Below are 23,804 nucleotides of genomic sequence, written 5' to 3' on the forward strand. Positions count from 1 at the left end.
ACAGGGACGGGGACGGCGATGCGGATGGGGATGGTGTGGGGTGTTCCTCACTTTTTTTTTTTTTTTTCCTGGGTTGGCACTTTGCACAAGGGGGAGCTGACACGTCTGGCGGGCTGCTGCTTGGTGCCATGTCCTGTTGCTGTATTTATGACCGTCACCATTATGGGGGTCAGCAAGCCATCAGGAAAGCCACTGTATAACCGAGTCAGAAAAAGGCAGTGCCCGGCCTGGCTGCGCCCCTGACAAGCTGTAACAGGTTCTGCAGCGGCACCTTTTCTGTTGCTAAATAAAGAAACTTCTGTCTCGCAGAGCCTAAACCCCTTGCTGAAAGATTGAAAGGAAGATGGGCGGGCAGGACAAAGGGGCTGTGTGCGATTTTTCATGTTTGTTTGTTTGGGTCCTGGCTGAAGGGAATTCACATCGAGCAAAGCGCATTGACACTTGCAAGAAAATAAGTCCTCGGTTTTAGAAAGGGCAACTGCTTCAGACGGGCAGAATTCAGAAAGTCAGAACCATGCAGATAAGATGACTGTGCCAGAAATCGCATTTTTATTAGTACATAAAACACATGTCACTTGACAATGAGTATCTGAAGCACGGAGTGAAATAACCCTCCAGCAGTGAAGTCAATATTTAAATCAATATCTCTGGTAAGGAAAATATCTTACTCATTGATATAGATTGGATTTTTTTTCCTTATGAATCTCTCAGGAGGTAAACAGTGTATTTCTCTTGCAAAAGCAACTGAATAGCATTGCCAAGTAGGTCTAATCATTCCTAGAATCCAATAGCACAATGCTCTGAAATTATTAATGTTGTTATAAATGCCATTTGACCTTTATGTCAAGGATGTATTTCCTTTCCAGAAAAAGGCACCTACATTATTTTCGCCCTGCCGCTGTGGAGTGCGAAGCACTGGTAACTCCCAGTAACTCCGGAGGCAGCGCAGGGCACCCCGGGATGAATTGTTTACATGATGCAGGTACCTCTGGCTCAGCTACTCGAGGCTAATACCCGCAGGAGATGTTAGTGCCTTTGTGCTCACTGCTGGGACATCCTCCACCCGCTGCAGGGAAGCTGTGCAGCACCACAGAGCCGACCCCAGGCTGCTGCCAAAGGGGCACGACCAAGACCATGCCCCAGGGGCGTGCATCACCTGGACTAGGGGACTCCTGTGTCCTCCCCTCCCTAGGCTAGAGACTTATTCTGCATTAGAGAGCCATCGTGGGCAGGTAAATTAGGTAATCCTGTGTGCAGAGCCTAGGGTGCCTCCCCCCCAGTTCATTCACCTTTCACAAACTCAGGCTCACTCCTTTTTTTCTCCTTTCAGCCCTGTGATAGTTCGGTCCTTTGCTGCAGCAGGGCGAAACCCCAAAAGGAGGGGAAAGGAACATCCCATCTCACAGCCCCGTGGCCGGGGCACTTTTTCTGGGAGAAGAGAGCCTCGATTTTGCCTGGCTTCAGGATGAGGAAAGTGTTAAACGCAAATTTCCCGCCCTTAGGCTAGACACCCTCACTTGTAGGCTGTCCTATGAAAGATGGGAACTGACACCACCATGAGGACATCTCGCAAAGAAAGCAGTACCGAGTGGATTTCTGCTGGAGCCAGTAGGCATGGAGAAAGCACATGTCCTGGCTCCTGGCAGACCCCCAGCTACCCCAGTCCTCAGCCACCCGCTGAGGGGCTGCCCAGACACAGAGATGGCACCGAAGCACCAAGGAGCACATCTCCTGAGCTGGACGAGCTGCAGACACCTACACTCACCCTATGTTCTGCTCTGGGCTCCTAAACCCATTGTCTTTTTCAGGATTTTACAACACACCCAGCCATCTGCACTCTTAAAATTCTCAGTGTAGCCCTTGAGATTGTTTTAAATTGTTATTAGATGCATCTATGTCCCGGAAAAAATTGTCCCTCAGTGCCTGTCAGGACTGTGTCCTTAGTGGTGACAGATAATACGCACCCTGAAAATACCAGGAATGGTTTTTATTAGAGAAGATGGCTCCTTAAAGCTGTGGCTGTATAATATAAAAATAAATTAATTCAGCACACACACACACACACACAAAAAATCATCAAAATAATTTTCCCTGGGTTATAATCCCTCTACAGAAATATCTTCCCCTCTCTTAAAAACACCAACCAACCAAAAGAAAGTCTATAAAATTAAACGACGTTTCCTGTTCAATACCAGCTTTGATTATTCAGTGGGGTAGAGTAGGGTTTTACACTACCAAATCGCTTCCTCTTCTCCTGCTTTACGACTTTAAACTTCTTAAGACTTTTAACACCACTGCTAGGGCAGACAGGGCAGCCCACGGTACTTTTTATGTGCTTCTAACCCCTCCCCATGGAGGCTGCTAAAATAGTTGAGATCTTTGAGCCGTGGTAGGGTGGCACAGGCTGAGAGCGGTCACTCTCTGGCAGCTCTTCTGACATGATTAATAGAAAGAAAGCTGCATTGGGATGAGGTTTGGCACAAGATAGGTGTGCATCCCCAAAGTCTCTGTTCAAGAAGAACCACCTGGAGAGCATCTTATATGTTGTTTTTAGACTTGTCCAGCACCACGTTGCCCACACTGCATTCACTTATGATTTCTGAAGGGACGGTGAAGGCAAAGAGGGGGATGACATGCCCACAGTGTTGCTGGTTCAGAGAGGGGTGAAAAGGAACTGGCAAAATGTCTGCTACCAAAGGGGCACAAAAGCTACCTCTATCGCCCTTATATACAGCCCCATCCTGCATTGCCTCGCCTGGAAAGGCACAAATGGTTAATCTTAAAAGCAACCTGGCAGAAACAGGGTTTGGGAACCAGTTCCCCAGATTTGCACAGTGGTGTTAAAACCAAGCAGGACATTAGGTGATACTCGGTGGGCAGGCAAGCTTAATGGCCAATGTCACTCCGTCAGCCTTTTCCCATGAAAAAACCTGCACCTTAGGTGCCACCAAGTGCTAATTTGTTAAGAAACCCTTAATTGAGTGACAGTTAATTATTGACAGATTTGAACTACTTTATCTCTCAATCAAAACCTGGCTCTGTCCCAGGCAGCAAGCAATTTACAGCCACAAAAGGTAAATCTGGCCACGTGCAAGCTTTTTATGCTGGGACCTGATGGCTCTCCCTCCCCCACCCCAGGTTTCTGCTAAAATTTCTCTCTGAAGGAGCCGATGATCCCCTGGTGATCACCAGCCCACATCAAGGTGGTTACCCTGCTTAACCCCACTTGGCACAGAGTGGGAATTGCCAAGGGGACATCCATCTGGAGCTGCCTGAGATAAGAGGTGTCCAGTGTTAATAAACAGGCTTCCTCTACACCTCAGCAGGGCCTTCCTTTTCTAAACAGTCTTCCTTTAATGTTGTAAAATGTTTTTTTCCATTTACTCAACAATCATGCCTTTGGTGGGGGGGAGAGCCAAGGGAGAGGAGAGGAGAGGAGAGGAGAGGAGAGGAGAGGAGAGGAGAGGAGAGGAGAGGAGAGGAGAGGAGAGGAGAGGAGAGGAGAGGAGAGGAGAGGAGAGGAGAGGAGAGGAGAGGAGAGGAGAGGAGAGGAGAGGAGAGGAGAGGAGAGGAGAGGAGAGGAGAGGAGAGGAGAGGAGAGGAGAGGAGAGGAGAGGAGAGGAGAGGAGAGGAGAGGAGAGGAGAGGAGAGGAGAGGAGAGCAGAGGAGAGGAGAGCAGAGGAGAGGAGAGCAGAGGAGAGGAGAGCAGAGGAGAGAAGAAAAGAAAAGAAAAGAAAAGAAAAGAAAAGAAAAGAAAAGAAAAGAAAAGAAAAGAAAAGAAAAGAAAAGAAAAGAAAAGAAAAGAAAAGAAAAGAAAAGAAAAGAAAAGAAAAGAAAAGAAAAGAAAAGAAAAGAAAAGAAAAGAAAAGAAAAGGACAGCAAATATATTAACAGTAGTATTAGCAGCAGCATTACAGTCATTCACTATAATATCTCTAAATGTTCATAAATGTTTTATGCATCCTAAAATGCCATGTCCGAGGGATACGGCATCCCACTGAGGTTAATGAATGAATGAGGTGCCCTTGAAGGTTAATTTGCACAAACAAAAGGTCAAGGGACATCTTCAAAACAAAATATTGATTAAAGCAAGTTAAATGTTTTGACTTGAAGGAGACATGAAGGATTAAAAAGCAGAATAGAGCAGTATGGATAAGAAAGGAACAGGAAAGAAAAAACACCACCCCCAGACACAAAGGAAATGGTAGAAAACATATCTGAATCAGCTAGTCATCTGCTAACAAGCTGTAAAGATTTCCAATGACAAGTTGTCACATTAGTTTAGTGAAACTGAAGCAGCACTTATCCCTTTTCCTGTGCTTAATCTCTCAGCGCACTGCACAGAAACATGCTACCACGTTTAATAGGATTAGTTTAGTTCACTTTCTCTTCTCTGGAGGTTTTCTTTTCTTTTCTTTTTCCTTTTTTTTTTTTTTTTTGGTAACAATTCTATTTCCATCGATACCAGCTTCTTAAGTTAAATTGTACTTTGCTGAACCATCTAGGTTGCATTTACTCTCCAGGTTAAAGACATTTTCCTCCAAAGGTTTCCTTTCTGGAAGGAGAAGCCAGGATGAAGGGAGGTGAGGAAAGGTTCTCTCATACACCATGCTGCTGATAATCTATTGATATCAGTAGAGTTATTTTGAATTATCATTAGTGTAAATAAGAGCAGAATCATGCCTGATGTGTTTTTTGTTTGTTTGTTTGTTTTGCACATGAAAGTGCTTGGTCCTTCCCCATCCCTTAGGGAAAAAAAAAAAAAAAAAGGAAAGGAAAAAAAAAAGAAAAAAAAAAAGAAAAAAAAAAAAAGAAGAAAAGAAAACCTGCTATGTATTCACAACTCTTTACTTCATTTGCTGTGAGCAGACAGCGCAAGGAAAATGATCAAAGAAAAGGCAGTCCCAACAATAAACCCTTGTCACTTCCAATTTTCTTGTCGTACTGCAAAGGGACAGAGGAATCACCCATGGCCATGGACACATTTCAAAAGTTTTCCCAAGTTTCTTGCATCTGCTTTTTCCCCTTGAAGAAACAAATACACATGCAGAAAACTGTCAGCTCGCAGTGAACGTTTTCTAGTCTGAGGTACCAAAATTTGGAGGAGGATTTATTTCTGACGGGCCAAAGCTCACAGCTGGCTGAACATAGACCTGATGAGCCCTGTATCTGGAGGAAATGCAGTATTTGGGTCTGAAGTTGGAGACACCAAGCATTAGTTGGTGGCAGTGGGGCAGGAGAAGAGAGCCTGCACCCCCTGACTAGGGATCCAAACTTTGTCAATGTGAATTAATTTGGGGGGAGAGGTTCAAAATTCAGGAAACAGACTTTATGGGAAGCTACTTGAGATCTATCATTTATCAAGGGACATGGGACCTCAGCTCACTGCTGGGACCCCGTGTGCAGCTGGCCGGGGGCTGTGGGGCAGTGAGGGGCCACCAGCTGCGCACCCACCTGCAGCACCAGGAGCCTGCCCCATCACTGGGCCTATGATTCGGGGGGGTGGGGGACTACTTTTACTGCTGGGCTTTGAAATATTGACTTGCGCTTTTTAAAAGGCTGCCTGTCCTCTGCGATGGAAAGGGACATAGGGTCTGGGGCATCCAGGTGGAAGGGGGCATGCAAGGGACCCAGGCTGCATGACCTTGGGGACGCTGCTGCACCCACAGTGCCTCAGTTTCTCTTTTCTCCACCTTGAGCAAACCGGTGGCAGTCGAGGCGAAGTTGAGCCCTGGTGGTGATGAGCCCACTGGCAGAGGCAGATAGTTTTTAGTTATGGATTTGTGTTTGCAACCATTCGGCTTCACCTCTGCACAAATCCCAGTGTCCTTTAAAAAAAAAAAAAAAAAAAAAAAGGAAAAGAATTCAGGAGAGTCACTCACCCGCCAGATTTAGCCTATCTCCCCCCGCGTCCAGGCACACTTCTGCACCCTTGTTCCGCAGCCCCTGCAGCACTTAGGGCTACAAGGGGAGCCTGAATTTGGCACCCGGCAAGGCGTGATGGACACGCGGGGACCCAGCCAGGGGCTCAGCATCCCTTTTTCCTAAAGGTGGCCCCTAAAAGCACCCCCCCGCACCCTGTCCCACCGGGGAATTGCATCCCCACGCGTGACCCTGGTCCCGGTGGGGCAGAAGGAGCCTGGTCCCGGGGTGGGGGACAGCTTTGGGGTCCCAAACTCCTGCAGCCACGGGGTGTCCGTGCCCAGGGCAGGCACCGGGGGTGCCGGCACCTTGCGCGCACCCACGCGTGGGGCCGGCCGGGGGGCTCCAGATGGGGAAAAGCGGGCAGGGGGCTGTCGGAGGGGGAGAAGCCAACCGGAGCCGCGGGTGCGGTGCCTGCCCTCGCCCCCCCGGGCCAAATTTCGGCTCCGCAGCGGTAGCAGCCGGGCGCTCCCTGCCCGCACACCGCGGCGCTGCGCTGCCGGCCGGGCCGGGAGCATCCTTCCTTTTTGCCGCTGAGAGCCGATAAGGAGGAGAATTTAATTTTCCTCCTATCGATTTTAAAGCGGGAGGCGGCTGGCAGCCGCCTCGGGGTGCCCGCCACTTGCCCCAAACTTTCGGAGCGCCGCCGAGCCCCGCTCCCCATCGCGCTGCCCCACGCGCGGCACAAGCGCGGCGGGGCGCGGGGACGCTTGGAAACACGCGTGGACCCCTCCGCGCACACGCAGCACCCCGGACACCCCCGGGCATCCCCCGCGGAGCCCCCCCGCGTCCCCTCTCGCCCCCGGGGCCGACTTTGGGCGAAGTTTTTGGCCCCACGCAGGTGCGCGCCCCACGCCGCCGGCCGGCGGGGGGGGACCGGGGCGGTGTCGGGGTCCCCCCGGAGCCCTCCCCCGGCTCCTGCCAAATTCTCGCCGGCCCCCCCCCGGCCCAAGGAGCCTGCCGATTGGGCGCCGGGCCGGGCCCACGTCACTCGGAGCGTGACGTCGGGTCTTCCTGTTTCCTTCAGCTGTGTCTTAAAGTAAATCTTGGGGCGGTGCGGAGCGCCCGGCTCGGCGCGGCGCGGCTCGGCTCGGCTCGGCTTGGCCAGGCTCGGCTCGGCTCGGCCAGCCCCAGCCCTGCCCCAAGCCCAAGCCCAAGCCCCAAGCCCAGCCCCAGCCCTGCCCAGCCCTGCCCCGCCGCGCTCCCGCACACTCGCCGCGCACACGGCGCCGCACGCTCGCACGCTCCCGCACAGCCCCGCGCAGCCCCGCACGGCCCCGCACACTCCCCCGCGCAGCCCCGCGCAGCCCCCGCAGCCCCCAGCAGCGGCGCTGCTCCGAGCGCGCGTCTGAGCGAGCGGGGCGCGGGCGCGCCGTGCATGTGCGCGTCGCCCTTTCTCTCTCTTTGCACCGGCAAAAAAAAAAAAAAGAGAGGCTCAGTTTCGTCGCCTCTGCACCGAGTAAGTATCCTCTCCCTCTCTCCTCAGCCCCTGCTTTCCCTCTTCTTTTTTTCTTCTTCTATTTTTTCCTTCTATTTTTTTCCATATATTCTTTTCCTTCATCTATTTCTTTTCCTTCTTTTTACCTTCTTCTATTTCTTTTTTCCTTCTTCTATTCTTTTTCCCTCTTTATTCTTTCCCTTCTTCTATTCTTTTCCCTTCTTGTATTCTTTTCCCTTCTTGTATTCTTTTCCCTTCTTCTATTCTTTTCCCTTCTTCTATTCTTTTTCCTTCTTTTATTATTTTCCCTTCTTCTATTTCTTTTCCATCTATATTTTCATTCTATTTTTTTCCCTTCTTCTATATATTTTTCCTTTTATTTTTTCCTTCCATTTTTCTCCTTCTATTCTTTTTCCTTCTATTCCTTTTCCTTCTTTCTCCTTCTCTCCTTCTTCGTTCTCCTTCTTCTTTTTCCTTTTTTTTTTTTTTTTTAAAAATACCCACTTGGGGCTGCTTTAAATGACCCGGGGAAGAGAAGGGTGGGTGGGGGGGGTGTAGACGAGCCCCCCTGCCAAACCCCGCTCCCCTTTCCCAGACTTCCCACCGGGCGGCCGCAGGTCCCCGCCGCGGGACCCCCCCTCGCCCCCGGGGGGCTCCTTTTTGTCTTGTCCCGCTGCTCGGGGGCGTTTCGGCGGGGCCGGGAGATGCGGCGGCTCTCGGGCTCCTTCTTCGTGGTCCTGGCTTCCTCCTGCCCCCCGCCGAAGTTCCCCATCCCCTGCCTCCAACTCCTGCTCGGGTGCTCCGAGGCTCCCCTTTGTCTTGTTTATTATCGCCGCCGCTCTTTTTGTCCCTTCCCATTTGCCTGCCGTTTGCATGTCGTTACTTCTCCTTTTTAACCCCGGCCGGGAAGGGCAGGGACTTTTTTTTTTTATTATTATTATTATCATTATTCTTAGTCTACTCCTCGTTGCGATCACTTTGTCATTTCCAAGGGTGGGACGAGCTGCGAATTGGGCAAATGTGGAGAAAATGGGATTGGAGCGGTAGGTAGCGAGCACACGGGGAGATGGGATGCGGGGCGCGGGATAGGAGCGCTGGTGTGGCCGAGCGCTGGGCTTGCTGCTACTTTCTGTTTGTTTGCTTGTTTGGGGTTGTTTATTCCATCGGGGGAGGTGGGTTATTTTTTTTTTTCCCTTAGCTTTTGCCGGAGATCCTCCTGAGCGTTTTTACGGTTCCCGAGCGCCCCGAAGCACTTTGCCATGCGTTCAAACGGAGTTACGGCGCGGGAGGGGGGGGGGACTGGGGGGGGAGAGGAGGCTTTAGGGTCTGCAACCCGCCGCGGGGAGAACCCCAAAACCGAGGCGGGCTGCGGGGCCCCGACGGGAAGGGGTCCACAGCAAGGCTGGAGGATGCTGAACCTCCGGCCGAACGGGCGGGGGTCTCCGCTGCTCCGGGAAAAAACTGCGGGGGGGGAGGACCGGGGGCAGCACCTGGCGGGGCCGAGCCGCGCAATGCCCGCGGCGCTGCGCCCCCCGCCGCCGAGCGCTGCCCGCCCCCCGAGCCCCCTCCCCACTCCTCTCCCCTCGGTTGGGCTGCGAGCAGCCGTCAATCAGGGAAAGTTTGAAGCCTCCGCGGCCCCTTCTTGCTCGTTTTGGGTGCTTTTTGGCCTTTCTCCGAGGTATCCCGGGCCGGGAGGTGCTCGGGGGGTGGATAGAGGATCGTCGCTGCAGGAGCCGAGCCGAGGTAAAAACTCCAAGGTAGAGACTTTTTGCTATCAGCTCCCCATGAAATTATTCCGAGAGCTGTCTCCCGCTGGCCGAATGGCACCGGCAGTGCCTCCAGCTGACTTTCCTGCCAGCTGAGCTCGGAGGCCTCCCGGTTCATGCGACTTCTCTTTCTTTTTTATGATCGGCTGATAAATGAAGGCAGTCGTAAGATTGGACAGGTTTGGAAATTGGAATTTAATTTGATTCGGGGCAGAATTGTAAATACTGGTGGTTGTAGTTCCCTGAATAATGATTTATTCTGTCTCAAAGTGCAGACTAACTGCTAGGTTAACTAATTCAAGGACTCTGATTTAACGGCATCGTGGAGCATGGGAAAAAACCCTTGGAGAACTTGGGCTGAGTTTGCAGTAGGAATGTGTCTTGCAACCGTTTCAGTATTGTCTATGCACAGAGTCCACGTGAGTTATTTTCTTCATGACAAGTGAAATAGCAAGGACCAAGCCGGCATGGTAGGAGGGAAATGTTTTCAATTTTGCACCTTGAATGGCTCGATTTCTTTTTCTCGTTGAAGGAATCTGTTTCCCCAGGCAGTGAGTGCAGAGCGCAGATAGTTGGTGGAGGGCCGTGCGTCTCCCCAAAATAAAGGCCAGGACTAATGAGATGCCGAACACCTCCTCTTAGAGAGCTCTGTCAGTGTGCTGTAGTCGATGGGAACTGAGGATGTGGGGCACTCGCAGGACTTGCTGAAGGCATTGCGGGATTGGGCCCTGCTGGCTTCTCTGTTGCATGCTCAGGAGCAGGTAGTGTAATTTTGGAGGAAATCACGTTCTGATTTTTACCTCTTGTTACGGGTAAATCCTAACGAAGTAGTTGTTGGTGCTATTTGTTTCTGCCTTGTTTCATGGTGCTTTATGGCATGTCTCAACTGAGGGAGTTAGATAAGCCTTTCTCCCAAGAAAACTTGTGTCAAAACCGTACGAAAAGGTGGTACTTTCTCCTTAGCAGCTGAAGTTATTTTAGCGTTTATCAGACTTATGGTGAATGAGTGTCAGCTGTTCTTCAGATTTTAGCTGTGGTTTTGTGTGGGAAATGCTGTTGACTGGAATAATTTTCGTCCTGCTCTTCGTGGCTGCTTCTGGCAAATCCATACTCAGTGCAGCGCTTTAGAGCGAAAGATTTAAATATTTCTGTTAACAGAAGCGTGGTAAATTCCCCGTGTAGTATTGGTGTGATGGGCTGACATCAAGCAGGCAGACGCTGGACCAAAGAAAGTTGTTGGCTTGCGAAAAGATAGGACTGATTTCAGCTTTATAAACTGATAGCTCCTTGCATTCACCAGTGAATATTTGTCAAGTTTTGCACTTCACTGCTGTGAATTCAATGGCTGTTCCCTATCACTTGAGCATGTTAGGTTAGACCGAGTTCCTTCAGAGCGGCTAAGTAGGGTGAGATTGAAATTAAATCCCCGTTATATCTCATAGGTGTATGAATGATATGGGAGAAAATGATCAGCACCTTTGTAGATGAGTTAATAAAATTGATTACAGAAATCAATCTCTTTGTAATGAGTGCGGTTAAATACCTGATGTCCTATTCCTTTCTCAATACCATTCTAGCTAAAGGTTCGGGAACAGGAAGTCTGCGGTACCTAGAAATGAATCCGTTTTCAGTTAACAGTCAGTGCATATCACATGGATATGAAATAAATCCATGCCTGTAGCCACGGTGCTATTAAGAAGTTATTCATAGCTGCATTTTAATCAAGTCTTCTTAAACAAAAGTTTCAAAAGTAAATTTGCAAATACAGTAACGCACGGCATGCTTTTGGGTGGACTTAGGAAGTGCTGAGGCCTTAGTTGTATTTTTGAGTTGCATGGGAATGGAAAGCATTCGGTTCCAGAGGAAGCTGCACCGTGAGAGTTGAGGCTCTAGATGTGGAGAGTAAATTTAACAAAATACTCATTGGTAAGCTAGGAGCATTAAAAGTGACCTGTAAAGCAAATTTAACCGTCAAGAATTTCAAGCCTTATATTTCATAAAGAAATGGGGCTCCTAAAGATTTGTACATGGACCTTGATGATCTAAGCTATCTTTCGAAGTGTGTATTTCTGGATAGCTGTCCGAAGACGGTAGGTGGATGAAACGCTGTTTGAGACAATACATGGCCAAAATGCTGGTACCATGTAAAGGACACAAACTTCCTAAATTTCTTTTTTTCCAAGACTTCTCTATTAACCCAGCTCTAATCTCACCAGTATCAAATTTTCCCAGCTGTGGCTGGGGTTTTGCATCATGCTGTAGGGGACTTTCCACTTCCCTTGGGGTCTGAACTGCTTTTGGTCCTCCATGACCAAAACACTAACTGGCCATTTGACGTCCATTCCGTTGTGCCAGGCTAAAGTAGAAGTTTTTCTCATCTATGAGCCGAAAGGGCTGCAAGCCTTAACGCTGGCGGGCTGTAGGCTCAGTGTAACACCAGGGCAAACGGGGGATATTGCTTAATGCCTCGGTTAAGGGCACGATACCTCTGGTGCTTCCAGCGAGGAAAGGAGGGGGCACCACTGCAGAGCACCTCCTGCTGCACGCCTGTTGCTGCAGGGGCTCGGGGGGAGGAAGATGGACACTGGGGAGGAAGGATGCGTGGCAATGACCTTCCAACCTGGCGCAGGACAGCCTATTTCCTGAGCTGCTGACTCAAGGGTACAGCGAGCCCTCCCCATGTGTGTCCTTGGTTGGGATTGGGCAAGAGAGCGGGAAACAGCGTTCAGGCACCTGAATTTGCTGGGAAACGTGCAAAACTGGGAACCTGACATGAGGTTTTTGGTGCAAGTGTGGGAACATACTGCTGGATCTTAGTCAAGTAGAGCTTGACTGCAGAAACGGAAGGAAAGGCACGAAGGTTTTCGGTGCTGGTTGTTTTTTTTCCTATTGGCAACTACTGTCTTTACACAGAATGCCTTCAGAGTATCGTACAGGCAGCATGCAAGAGCTCTTACAGTTATCTTGCAATTAGTTTATATCACTTTCATATGAACACCGCTAGACTGGAAGGTCAACCTTGACCATGGTTCACACTGTGCTGGTATCTCCTGCTGAGCAACTGGGGTGGCGTGTCACCCTTCCCACCCCTGCCAACCTGGCCCCTCACTTATAAAACCAACCCTTTTGAAAACCCAACTCCTCTAATTTTATTTTATTTTTTTTAAAAAAAGGAAGATATAATCGTTAGAGCCAAAGTCTGCTTCTTTTGCAATAATTCAAAGAAAGCAGGAGATGGGTTTTCACAATGCGTACTGCCCAGCAGGGCCTGATTCTGCCACTGGCACGTAGCAGGATTTTGGTACCCGAGCATGCCGTGGACTCAGGAGCATTGTCTGCAGGGTGCAATGCTACCTGGCATGCAGGTGGTACAGTTGGGCCCCTGCAACAGAGCTCCTTGCTACCGTGTTGTTATCGTCAGGTCTCCCCATTCCACTTTCTAATGTGATAAGGAGCGATCTCTAAAGGCAGTGTCCTGGTAATGATGTGAGGCTCTGGATTTCCCATCTGAATTCATGACATTTTTTTTATTTTTATCATTCTTTGCTTTCCTCTATGCAAGGAGCCAGTAACAAAAACAAACATCACGTCCCTTGCATAACCGTGACACCAAATCTCTGAAAATTCTTTCAGTACATCCAGAATACGTGGGCAAAAGCTGCAGAATAAACATAATGTTTCTAAGTATTAGAAGCTTTTTTTCCTTTTCATTTTTTTTTTCATCCTGGTTGCAGACTAAGCATTGACTACTGTCTTGATTTTACAGATTATTTCATGCTGAAATTATGCCTATTTGCATGGGTAGTCATTCTTTAAAACTAGCCACAGATGCAGTCCTAGGGAGCACGTAGATGTTTTTACAGGTGAACCGAAAGAGATGGGAGCAATTCCAAAAAGTCTGCATGCTGCCTTTGGCAATATACCCTGTTATTGTGAAGATTGTGCTCTGTTAAGCAAATGTAAAGTTTAATATTAGATAAGCGTCGCATGAAAAATATTTTAATTTTACTGAATGTTAAATTTTAAGAAATGGTAAAGAGCGTCCAGAGCTTTGTGTCTAATGTGAGTTTAGCATCACTAGTTAATAAGTCACAAATTATGTCAAGAGCCTTTTACAAAATGCAAGGAAGTGTGTTATCTTTTTATGCTGTGTTCCTGGGAAACAATGAGAGTTCATATAAAGAGGAGGTATCTTCCTTTCTCACGCAGTTGATTGATGTTTCTACTTTCATCTTTCCATATTTTTTCTCATCTTTTCTGCATGTCACAGGAAATAAGATTCTGTGTATTCAAAATATCAAGCGTAAGAAGGGCTTCACTGGGCATCTGAGATGCTGTTCTTGGAGATTTTTCCAAAGCAGAGAGATGTGGCACTGAACATGCCTCGTTTCTGCTCTGTGAAAAATTTAATGTCGAGTTTAGTGTGTGAAATACAAAACGTTCAGGCTTCGGTAGTGGGGCTTACTTGGAGAACGTAAGTTAAGAAAAAGGGAAGAACATATGAGGAATTCAAAACACTGTTGTGGGTAGTCTCTGGTACATACGATGCTGTGTTAACGAACTACATTTTGGCTTTTATTTAATCACATCTATGTAAATATTATAATCCTGGCCGTAAAATGCTTTAATGCATTTTTTTGCCTTGCTGAAGAAATGTTTCCCTAATTATTTAAGAGAGTTTTTCCCTCTACGCTGTAAGCATAAATGCATCTCTGTTTCTCTGCCTTTCACATGCACGTATACTATCCTGCCTACAATTAAGTGAAAGTTGTTGTTCTGACCTTCGAATGTTTATTTACCAGTTTTATCTCTCTTTAAAATACAAAACCACAATTACAGTTTTTACATCGCAATTGAATTTTTTTAATCCAAATTTTATACAATTTCTTGTTTTAACAATAAATCTTAAATAAGGAGTACTTTCATCTTCTTTTGTAACATGTATCTCAATGCCCTAAATTTAATCAATTGGTTGTCAGAGGCTGTGTTCTTCTAATCTACTCTTTCTTCTGAAGATAAACAGTATCATTTTAGGCATTTGTGCAAGAGAATCATATTACTGGTGCTTAAGCAGTTTTTGCTTTTTTAAATCTTAATCCATCTTAAACCAGTGGAGCAGAAATATTTAAAAATGTTTCATTTCAAGCAGAGTGCATAATAAATTGCAATAATTGTAATGTGCCATAAATCCCAGAGCCTATGCATTTTGCATTTTATTCAGGATTGAGGTCAGGAAATTTGGAGAAATTTAAAGAAAATGATTCATCAGTCCTTTTGTTCTGTTGGCCAGGGTCCCAGGATTCTTGAGCTGAGCCCAGCTGACAAGCTTTTGAAGATGGCACAATAACAGTCCAGTGATGCCTGACCATGACAGCACAGCCCTCTTAAGCAGGCAAACCAAGAGAAGAAGAGTTGACATTGGAGTGAAAAGGACGGTAGGGACAGCATCTGCATTTTTTGCAAAGGCAAGAGCGACGTTTTTTAGTGCCATGAATCCCCAAGGTTCAGAGCAGGATGTTGAGTATTCAGTGGTGCAGCATGCAGATGGGGAAAAGTCAAATGTACTCCGCAAGCTGCTGAAGAGGGCGAACTCGTATGAAGATGCCATGATGCCTTTTCCAGGAGCAACCATAATTTCCCAGCTGTTGAAAAATAACATGAACAAAAATGGTGGCACGGAGCCCAGTTTCCAAGCCAGCGGTCTCTCTAGTACAGGCTCAGAAGTACATCAGGAGGATGTATGCAGCAACTCTTCAAGAGACAGCCCCCAAGAGTGTCTTTCCCCTTTTGGCAGGCCGACTATGAGCCAGTTTGATGTGGATCGGTTATGCGATGAGCACCTGAGAGCTAAACGCGCCCGGGTTGAGAATATCATTCGGGGTATGAGCCATTCCCCCAGCGTGGCATTAAGGGGCAATGAAAACGAAAGAGAAATAGCTCCGCAGTCTGTAAGTCCCCGAGAAAGCTACCGAGAAAACAAACGCAAGCAAAAGCTGCCTCAGCAGCAGCAGCAGAGTTTCCAGCAGCTGGTTTCAGCGAGGAAGGAGCAGAAGCGAGAGGAGCGCCGACAGCTGAAGCAGCAGCTGGAGGACATGCAGAAGCAGCTGCGCCAGCTGCAGGAGAAGTTCTACCAGATCTACGACAGCACCGACTCTGAAAATGATGAAGATGGCAACCTGTCCGAAGACAGCATGCGCTCTGAAACCATGGATGCCCGGGCTGGGGACTCTGTTGGCAGGTCGGACAATGAGATGTGCGAGCTGGACCCGGGGCAGTTCATTGACCGGGCCCGGGCCCTCATCCGGGAGCAGGAGATCGCGGAGAACAAACCGAAAAGAGAAGGTCCCAAGGAGAAGGAGCAAGGGCCAAATTCCTTCCATCCTGAAGGCAAACACTTGGCCGAGACGCTGAAGCAGGAACTGAACACCGCCATGTCGCAAGTTGTGGACACAGTGGTTAAAGTTTTCTCGTCCAAGCCCTCCCGCCAGCTTCCTCAGGTCTTCCCACCTCTCCAGATCCCGCAGGCGAGGTTCGCGGTCAACGGGGAGAACCACAACTTCCACACGGCCAACCAGCGCCTGCAGTGCTTCGGGGACGTCATCATTCCAAACCCCCTTGACACTTTCGGCAGTGTCCCCATGCCCGGTGCCACCGACCAGACTGAGGCACTGCCCCTCGTTGTCCGCAAGAACTCCTCCGACCAGCCTGCCTCGGCCCCACCGGCCGGCGGCCACCATGCCTCGCTGCACCAGTCCCCACTCTCAGCCACCGCCGGCTTCTCCACCTCCTCCTTCCGCCACCCCTTCCCACTGCCCCTCATGGCCTACCCCTTCCAGAGCCCCCTGGGCGCCCCGTCGGCCTCCTTCCCGGGGAAAGAGCGCGCCTCCCCCGAGTCCCTGGACTTGACCCGGGAGACCACCAGTCTGAGGACCAAGATGTCGTCGCACCACATGAACCACCACCCCTGCTCACCCGCGCACCCCCCCAGCACCGCAGAAGGTCTCTCTTTGTCCCTCATAAAGTCCGAGTGTGGCGACCTGCAAGACATGTCCGAAATCTCGCCCTACTCGGGAAGTGCAATATCCTTTTCTGAAGGCGAGCGGTCGCCCCATGGCCTGCAGGAGAGGACCTGGGGCCACCCCACCCCGTGGGGATGTCTTGAGGGCATTGGGGCTGGGGGCACTGGTGGGAGGAGCAGGCAGGGGAATTGCCTGGTGAAATAAAACACGGGGTGGTAACCAGAGGTAATCCTTCAGTGACAGCATCCAAATTAAAAGAGACACCCATCCACCCAACATTTTAGACTGTCCAATTGGGTTTTCCTTTCTGCTGGTCAGGAGGTGACCCGTCCAAAAACACTGCTTGTCCACCTCCTTCCCCGCCCAAAACAGCCTGTTTTAACGGTGGCCTTGCTGGAGCTCACAAAGAGACAGCATTTGGTCATTTGTGTGTCATCAGCTCTCACGTAAGGGAAATAAAGCACAAAAGATCCAGGTACTGATCTATTCAGGCAGCACCAAGTTCTTTCCCCCACCCAGAGGTCTGCTCCTCAGCCCTGGTGCAGCTGCCTGCTATGCATGATTAACCTCTGTTCAGCCATACACAGAAATCTTTTGTCCTAACGTACACAAAGCAAATTATTTTAGAAAGCTGGAGAGAACAATTAAATATAAAACTTCAGCTGTATTAAATTTGCAGGACACTTCCCCTGCTAAAAAAAAAATAAAATAATAAAGTCCATCTTTTATTTAGGCAAATTCAGACAGTCTTTTTTTTTTTTTTCCTGGAAACTAGCATAAATTTTTTTTTCTTTCTTTTTTAGTAGTAACACCTCCCACTCACTGCATCGTCTCCCCTAATGTGCTTTTTGGTCAAAAGATTTTTCTTCCAAGTACAGTTGTATTAATAGTTAATAAAATGCCTTGTCTGCCCCATGCAAAAATTGAGGATTTTAAATGAAGGGTAGATGGGCATTTTCCCATGCTCCAAGATCCCAACAAAAGGCAGCAGCACAAGCACAGAGCCTTAGAAGCAGATAATTTTGTTCCCAAGTTGATGGCAGTAGTAGTGACTGGATAACTCTGCCCCAGCCCGGGTAACAGCAGTGACACCGAGGAAATTTTCCCCTTCCCAGGGCTGTCATGTGAGGGCAGATGCACGAGGCCGTGCCCCACCATGGGTGTCTTCTAGGCAATTAGCAGCTCTGGTGACTTTAGGGGAATTGCAGCATGTCTTCTGTGGATGTGGGAAGGGTGCAGGCAGGGCTGGGGACCTGTGGGTCATCTGCTTCTCCTGTTGGTGTGGCCGGTCCCTCCTGTGGCAGTGGGCACCACCAGGATGGAGGCAGACACTGCAGGGCCACCACCCATCCCCAGACCCCAGAAGGTCTCCTGTCAAACCTAGACCAGGTCGGGGGGAGGAATTGTTGCTGTCTAATGGTTTTTATCTTAAAAAAAAAAAAGTGTGAATAGTGCCATTTCTGTAGGAGAAAGGCTCTGAAAGCACCTTCCTTAGCTGTGGGTGTTTTCAAGAGCCAGCTGGCAGTGGACGTGATATTGGAGGGCCCTTTATCCCAAGGAAGATCTCTCTGCTGCGTCTGCAGCAGGCAAATCTTCACCTTGCCTTATATACTGTATGGCAAAACAGGGGAGGCAGTCTGAAGGGAGCATCGTTCTTAGTTACTTCCTGTTACTTTGGGAGGTCCAAACCGAAAATCATTCTTGCATATTGAAATGCAGTGGGGATGCTCTCAGAGCAGTCCTGAGGTCAGCATGAGTGGCAGCCGAGGGCAGGATTCAGGCCAGGGCAATTAAATAATTTCTGCTAGACAATACAGAGGCGTACTGATTATTTTGGTGTAAAAGTAGTTATCCCATCCTGGGAGAGAAGTGGTGAGGGAGGAAAAATGCGTGAACTGGGAGTATTTGTGTGGCATCAGGTGATCCCCTCCACCTGTGGAGCATCTCTGCCTTGCCCCTGCCGTTTCTCCCCCTTTCTCCTGCCCTTCCCCACTGGCAGTCCTTAGCAGAGCTCCTTGTTCCTGCTGAAACCGGGCTGAGAGAGCCCTGTCCTGGGGCTTAGCCGGGGAAATGCTGAGCGCTGGGGCAGTTCCTGCCTCTCTCCTTGCCCTTGCTTCTTCCCCTGCCCTTGGGAAAGCGCTCCGTCTGGGTGCAGACTTGTTAGGGAAAACAAATTTACTAAAGAGCATTTCTACACGACATGTGCCCTGATGTACAGTTCAGCTGTGGGGGTGTTTTTGTTTTCTAGCAGCGGCTCATTTGCCCAGGTAGCTTGCAGTTTCCAGGGAAAGGCGCAGTACGGAGGTTGGTTTGTTTGTGGTAGGTTCTGTTGTGGCGCTTTTATTTTACATGCTTGAGTGTGCATACACAAGGAATATATTTCTTGGGAGAAGCAGATCTTTCTTCCCTGCAGAAAGCAACATCTGTTTTCCTGGACAATACAGCCAGGATGAGAACATAAGACTAGCAGATACAGCCAAGTTCAGGTTTTAGTCCTAGGCTAAAACACTGCACCAGCCTGTTCTTTATTTTTTATTTTTAACCAACGCCTGTGAAATGCATCTGATCTTTCTTTGCTGAATTGCAGAAGGAAACGGTTAATGTTTGCGTATGTTGCTAAACAAGATAAGATGCACCTGCAGCATGAATTCCCATCTTGGTCCTGAATGCAGTCTATATCTTTGCAAACTAATCTGTTTAATCAAATATTAAGTTTTATTCAAATTCTGAAAGAAACAGACAGCCAATTGTTTTTCTGCACGGTCTTCCTTTGTCATGCATCCTCTTTGCATCTCAAGAAAAATAGCCTTGTTCAGTCCCAAAACATTTGCATAGATCAAAATTGAAGCACAACAGTAGCCTGTGTGCTGTTAAGACATCTGTAAAGGTGAAGAAGTTTGGCGTGTTCTCTCTGACTGGAGGGCTGTGGGACACGAGTGAAACTTTCTGCAATTTATTTATTTTTTCAGCAGAATTCCAATCCAACTGGAATGAGTTTCACAGTCCCAATATGTGAAAGCTGTAATTAGCGAATTACAACATTTTGAAATGAGGAGTTATTACATCTGACTAGAATTAAACTAATTAAACTTAAAAAAAAAAAAAAAAAGATGAGCGATTGTACAGCAAGCTGGATAACTGTGCTGTTGATAAAACCTGAGCGACAGAAGAGTACTTTCCAGCTGGCCCATTCTTTAGAGGGTCTTGAAGATGCTTTGAGATACAGCGATTTGGAGCTTTGCTTATTGAGAGCAACTGAGGTGTAACTTAAGCAGCAGCTTGGCTTTGGCAGTGCAGATTTTCTACCTGATACAGCCCATTCTTACCTCTTTTCCTTCTGCTCAGTGCATGTAGGATAGAAAAGCCTGCTAGAGCATTTCAGGGAACTCAGGCTGAGAGTAACAGAAGTGAAAAATTGTCTTCATTGAATAATATTTTTTTTTGCAAAAGAGGATAGCTATCCCTGAGGATTAAAGTGCAAATGAGACAAATGCAGTGCAGTGCTATCTCTCTGCTTCCTTGGTAAAACACACAGGAGCACATATAGGTTTCATTCCCAGCCTTTCGCTTCTTATTTCTTAACATTTTGCCTTTTTGCTGCTGCTGGGTGAGGTGAGGCTGCGTCGCACCGTGTAAGCGCACAGCGCTGAGGCTCTCAGGTTGTTTGAACACTGCTTTAGGTTCAGCTGCAGTACACTGTTTCTCTGATCTTTTATGTTCCTGAGCAGATGTCTTTCATTAATTTATGGATTTATCATCTTTTCTTTCTCTCCTTTTTTTTTCTTTCCTTTTTTTTTTTTTTTTTTTTTTTTTTTTTACACCTGGCAGCTGGCTCAAGTTTCAGCAGTTATTGTCTATTTTGCATTACCCATAGAATTGAATGTCATCTGTCTTCACAAAGCTATAGCTGGGAGAATTGAGGCAAGCCACATGAGCTGCTGGGACAGAGCTTGTTTGCGTTCCATTCGGCACCCCTCCTCCCTTTACCTCCTTAATATTTATTTGTGCTCGTTTTCTTTCCTGGCCTTGAATGGGGCTTAGCTCGTGTTCAGTACAGCTGTATGTTTACTGAATCTATTTCATCATGAGTCATTGTGCGTGTGTAAGTATCCTGGAAACAGCTAGTGCTTTCTTGGAAGAACAGTTGCTTTTCAGCCCAAGCACTTAAAAAGGAAATTAAGCAATTGGTCAGTTCAGTTTTTTTCTGAAATAGCAATGGGTTATCTAATTCTTAGCTCTTAAGTCTGTCATTAACTATTTTTTGCTAGATTATCACAGATCAGATCTTTTATCACAGGACAGCGTTAACCTTAGGAGCAAGATATACAGATTGGTTGCATATTTGATATCGCTTTAAGGCTGCCAAGTGCTTAAGAACAAGTATAATTTTAATAGAAAATGGATTTCTGGGAATTTGAGTCTCAGAACATCTTTTAATACGTGTTTCATTCAATATCAATATCCCCTGGCATTATGGCAGAAAATGTTTAAAAATCCTAAATGCAAAAGGAATCAAAATGCTTAGACAACTGCCTAATATGCTTAAATCCAGCAAATATGGGAGCTTTTTTTTTGAAAGTTTAAGTCCATCTTTTAGCTCGCGTTGAAAGAGAGGGTATGCCAAACCTGATAACAGCCTGTCAGCAGTGTCGGAGGAATCACAAATTAGGGAGACTTAGGATTTTTATTTCTTTTACTTATTGAAGTTCCCTCTCAGCCCCTCGCTTCCCTGAAATGATCGTGTAACAAAAGGGATTTCTGGTGTAGAAGTTTTGATTTGTCTAAAACTCTTATCACTAAGCAATAGGTGACAGCTTGCTACTATTATTTCACTTACGTATTTTGACAGATGGCACTGCAGAGTGTAATGCTCTTTTAGACTTCTCTATCAGTCTAATGGAGGTAACTGGAGGTTCTTTCAACTCTTCTCTTGGCACAAGAAGTATGTCAGTCATAAATTATCTTCTTTGTAATCAGCAAGCATCTAAAACAAAATGCAAGTTCAGCTCAGCCGTTCTCCGTGTACTTCCAGATAATAAGAGGGTTTTAAATTAATATTATCAATGACTTTTTTTTTTTAATGCCACATTTCTCCAATCTAAAAACAAATCTTATCACTAGAATAAAGGAGTGGGTTTCAGTCAGTTTCCCAAATTAGAGAAAAGGGTCTTCTGATGAAAAACCCGGGTGATCTCAGTAGCCTGCTGCTAAAAATGTGTCCGTGCTCCTGGTTCCAAGGCCTGGCAGGAGATGCTCTGTGCCAGTGTGTGCCCGGCCTGGTGGCGGGGGCACGGCGGCTGCAGTGTGCCTGTGCTCTTCTGGGTCAGCCTTCCCCTGCCATCAGGTGCGAAAGGAGTGAAATTTTCAACAATTGTGTTTAGGAGAAACAGTCCTCGGAGAAGCTTCTGGGAAGAACCCTTAATTGACCTTGTGGGGGCCACATTGATTTTCTCCACGTGCATCTTCATTTCTGATAAATTATAAAGCCATTAATTTGCTGAGGAAATGGCAGGGCCAGCCTGCGGCACAGATGTGACCAGAGCCGTCCTCGCGCGCAGCGCACAAAAGGGAGCCAAGAAGCCGGGAGAAAATCAGCAAGCCGAGATTGTTATGGTTAGCTTCACATTCCCTTGGGAACTGTTTTCGTTGCTTCTGTTTACAGATCTAAAAGGTAATGATGTTTCCAGGATAAATAGGCTGCCTTATAGGGTAAGTGGCCATTTATTGATCTGCTAGCCCGCATTTATCGATCACTTAGCCCCAAATGCCGCTTCCTCCTCCGAGGAGTTAACTGGCTAAACCAGAAGGCGACAAGTTGGGTAGGTTTGTGGGGACGGAGGGGCTCTGCCTCCCAGAAAACTTGGCTTTTATTAGCCAGGCAGCCACTGAAGCAGAGCAGTAATGGGATTAGAGAGAGTAACTGGGGATGCTAAGGCAGGGATGAAACAGGTGAAACGTGCTGCCCGTAGCAGACATTGCTCAAAACGATGCAGCACCTGCGTGTGAGGCACATGCGCTAGCTCTGCTTTGTGTGAGCAGCACAACGCAGAGAGAAAAACAAACTTTGGCTGGAATTGCAAAGGAGAGGGAGAAAAAGCTCCTGATAAGTTTTCTGTGGCACATGCTTCGTGCATTTGTTCCCTTAGCAACAAGTGAACGTACATATGGTGCACAAGCCGTAAACTTGCAAAATTCCCGAGACCCAGGACCCAAAGCGATAGGAAACGCAGTGTTTTCGTTGCACGTCCTCTCATACCTCATTTTGCTATGTTAAAGAAAATGACAGCGCGGCAGTTTCAGTGTTACTAATTTCTCCTGCAGGCTGGGGAAGTGCAGCAGTAAGGGGACACTTTGGGAGCTCTGCACACTCAGAAACAGCCTTCTCGAGAAAAGCATTTTCCTTTACTAACTCCATCCTACATGCAGGAAGGCTTGTCGCCGAACCACTTGAAAAAGGCCAAGCTCATGTTCTTTTACACCCGGTACCCAAGTTCCAACATGCTGAAAACCTACTTCTCGGACGTAAAGGTAAGAAAATCTTCCCCCCTCCCCCCGCTCTCCTTACTGCATGTTGTGTTTGGTCACGGAGAAGTGTGGTGCTGTCAGAGATCAGTGATATTTCTGGGTAGGCAGAGGTTACGGCTGGCTTTACGCGCTTTTTTTTTCCTGTTGAAGTTGTACTCTGCCTCTGCCTGGATGAGGAAAGGAGAGGTTGGAGGATTTTAAATTAAAAAAAAAAAAAAAAAGACATTTCAGAGCAAAGTAAGGATAATCGTTACACTAAACCAAACAATTTCCATTATACATATCCTATCAAAAAAGAGATTTCTGTGGTGGTAGAAATATACTTCCAAGAACATTTTGGAGCAGTTCTCAAGTGTTCCCTTATTGTTTCATTTCGGTTGGTTTCCTCATATTTGTGCTTACATAAGCACAGTGCAGAATCCTTTTCTTTCTGTCAAAAAGAAACAGTACATTGAAATTCTCCATGCAGAAGCTGCTTAAAAACAAAAGTGATGATTGTCTCTTATTTACAACTTAATTTGTTGTTGATGCAGAGTACACTGAGCATAAGGAGGATGAATAAAGTGACAGATTCAGGCCACATTATTCAAATGAGGATATGAAAGCTGTCGACATACAGCTGCATCCTCCCTCATTCTACAGAATATTAGGACCTCCTGATTTTTTTTCTAAAAGTAATTGTTCCTTCACATCAACTTGATTTTGTGTTAATCATCTAAGTTTAAAAAAAAAACACACATAGATTGGGTTTTAATGATTATAATGGCATACATGGTGTCATTATCTAAGTAACTTTATAAACATTACATTAGCTTAAATTAGTTTGTTACATTGCCCACCCCCCGACACACACAAATTACAGAAATCCTTCTTTTAATCACTTTTGGGTTATGTTGTTTTTTTTTTTTTTTTTCAGTCTTAGGGAGAGATTATCCCACAGGTTTGTGAACTTGGCCCGGTTTCTGCTGACCGGCTTCCCCTGGTGAAGTTTGCTGGCAGTTTTTCCCTTTATTTTCCCCGTGACATTGCATGCACCCGCGCGGCGCAGTGCGTTGCTGCCCGCACAGCCGTGCCCTTGGAGGTTGCTCTCCCTCAGCGCCACGCACCCAGCGGATGGTGGCAGCGTCCATAAAG

General features: G+C 47.4%; 1 protein-coding gene across 4 annotated transcripts in view; it reads left to right on the forward strand.

Annotated features, from left to right (window-relative positions):
• Positions 1-6,960: 6,960 nt before the first annotated feature.
• The window catches only part of PROX1 (prospero homeobox 1), a 48,721-nt gene continuing 31,877 nt past the window's right edge, over positions 6,961-23,804 (forward strand). The window contains exons 1-3 of one of the 4 annotated variants that reach the window (XM_068675968.1): positions 6,961-7,381; positions 14,417-16,205; positions 22,566-22,673. In XM_068675968.1, coding sequence (XP_068532069.1) covers positions 14,484-16,205; positions 22,566-22,673 — 1,830 coding nt within the window. In that variant the 5' untranslated portion in view covers positions 6,961-7,381; positions 14,417-14,483. Of the gene's footprint in view, positions 7,382-7,438; positions 8,404-8,958; positions 9,104-14,416; positions 16,206-22,565; positions 22,674-23,804 lie in introns of those variants that run through there. The other 3 variants (XM_068675971.1, XM_068675969.1, XM_068675970.1) reach the window with 3 other exon arrangements.

This window comes from Anas acuta, chromosome 3 (assembly GCF_963932015.1).
Source record: "Anas acuta chromosome 3, bAnaAcu1.1, whole genome shotgun sequence".
NCBI lineage: Eukaryota > Metazoa > Chordata > Aves > Anseriformes > Anatidae > Anas > Anas acuta.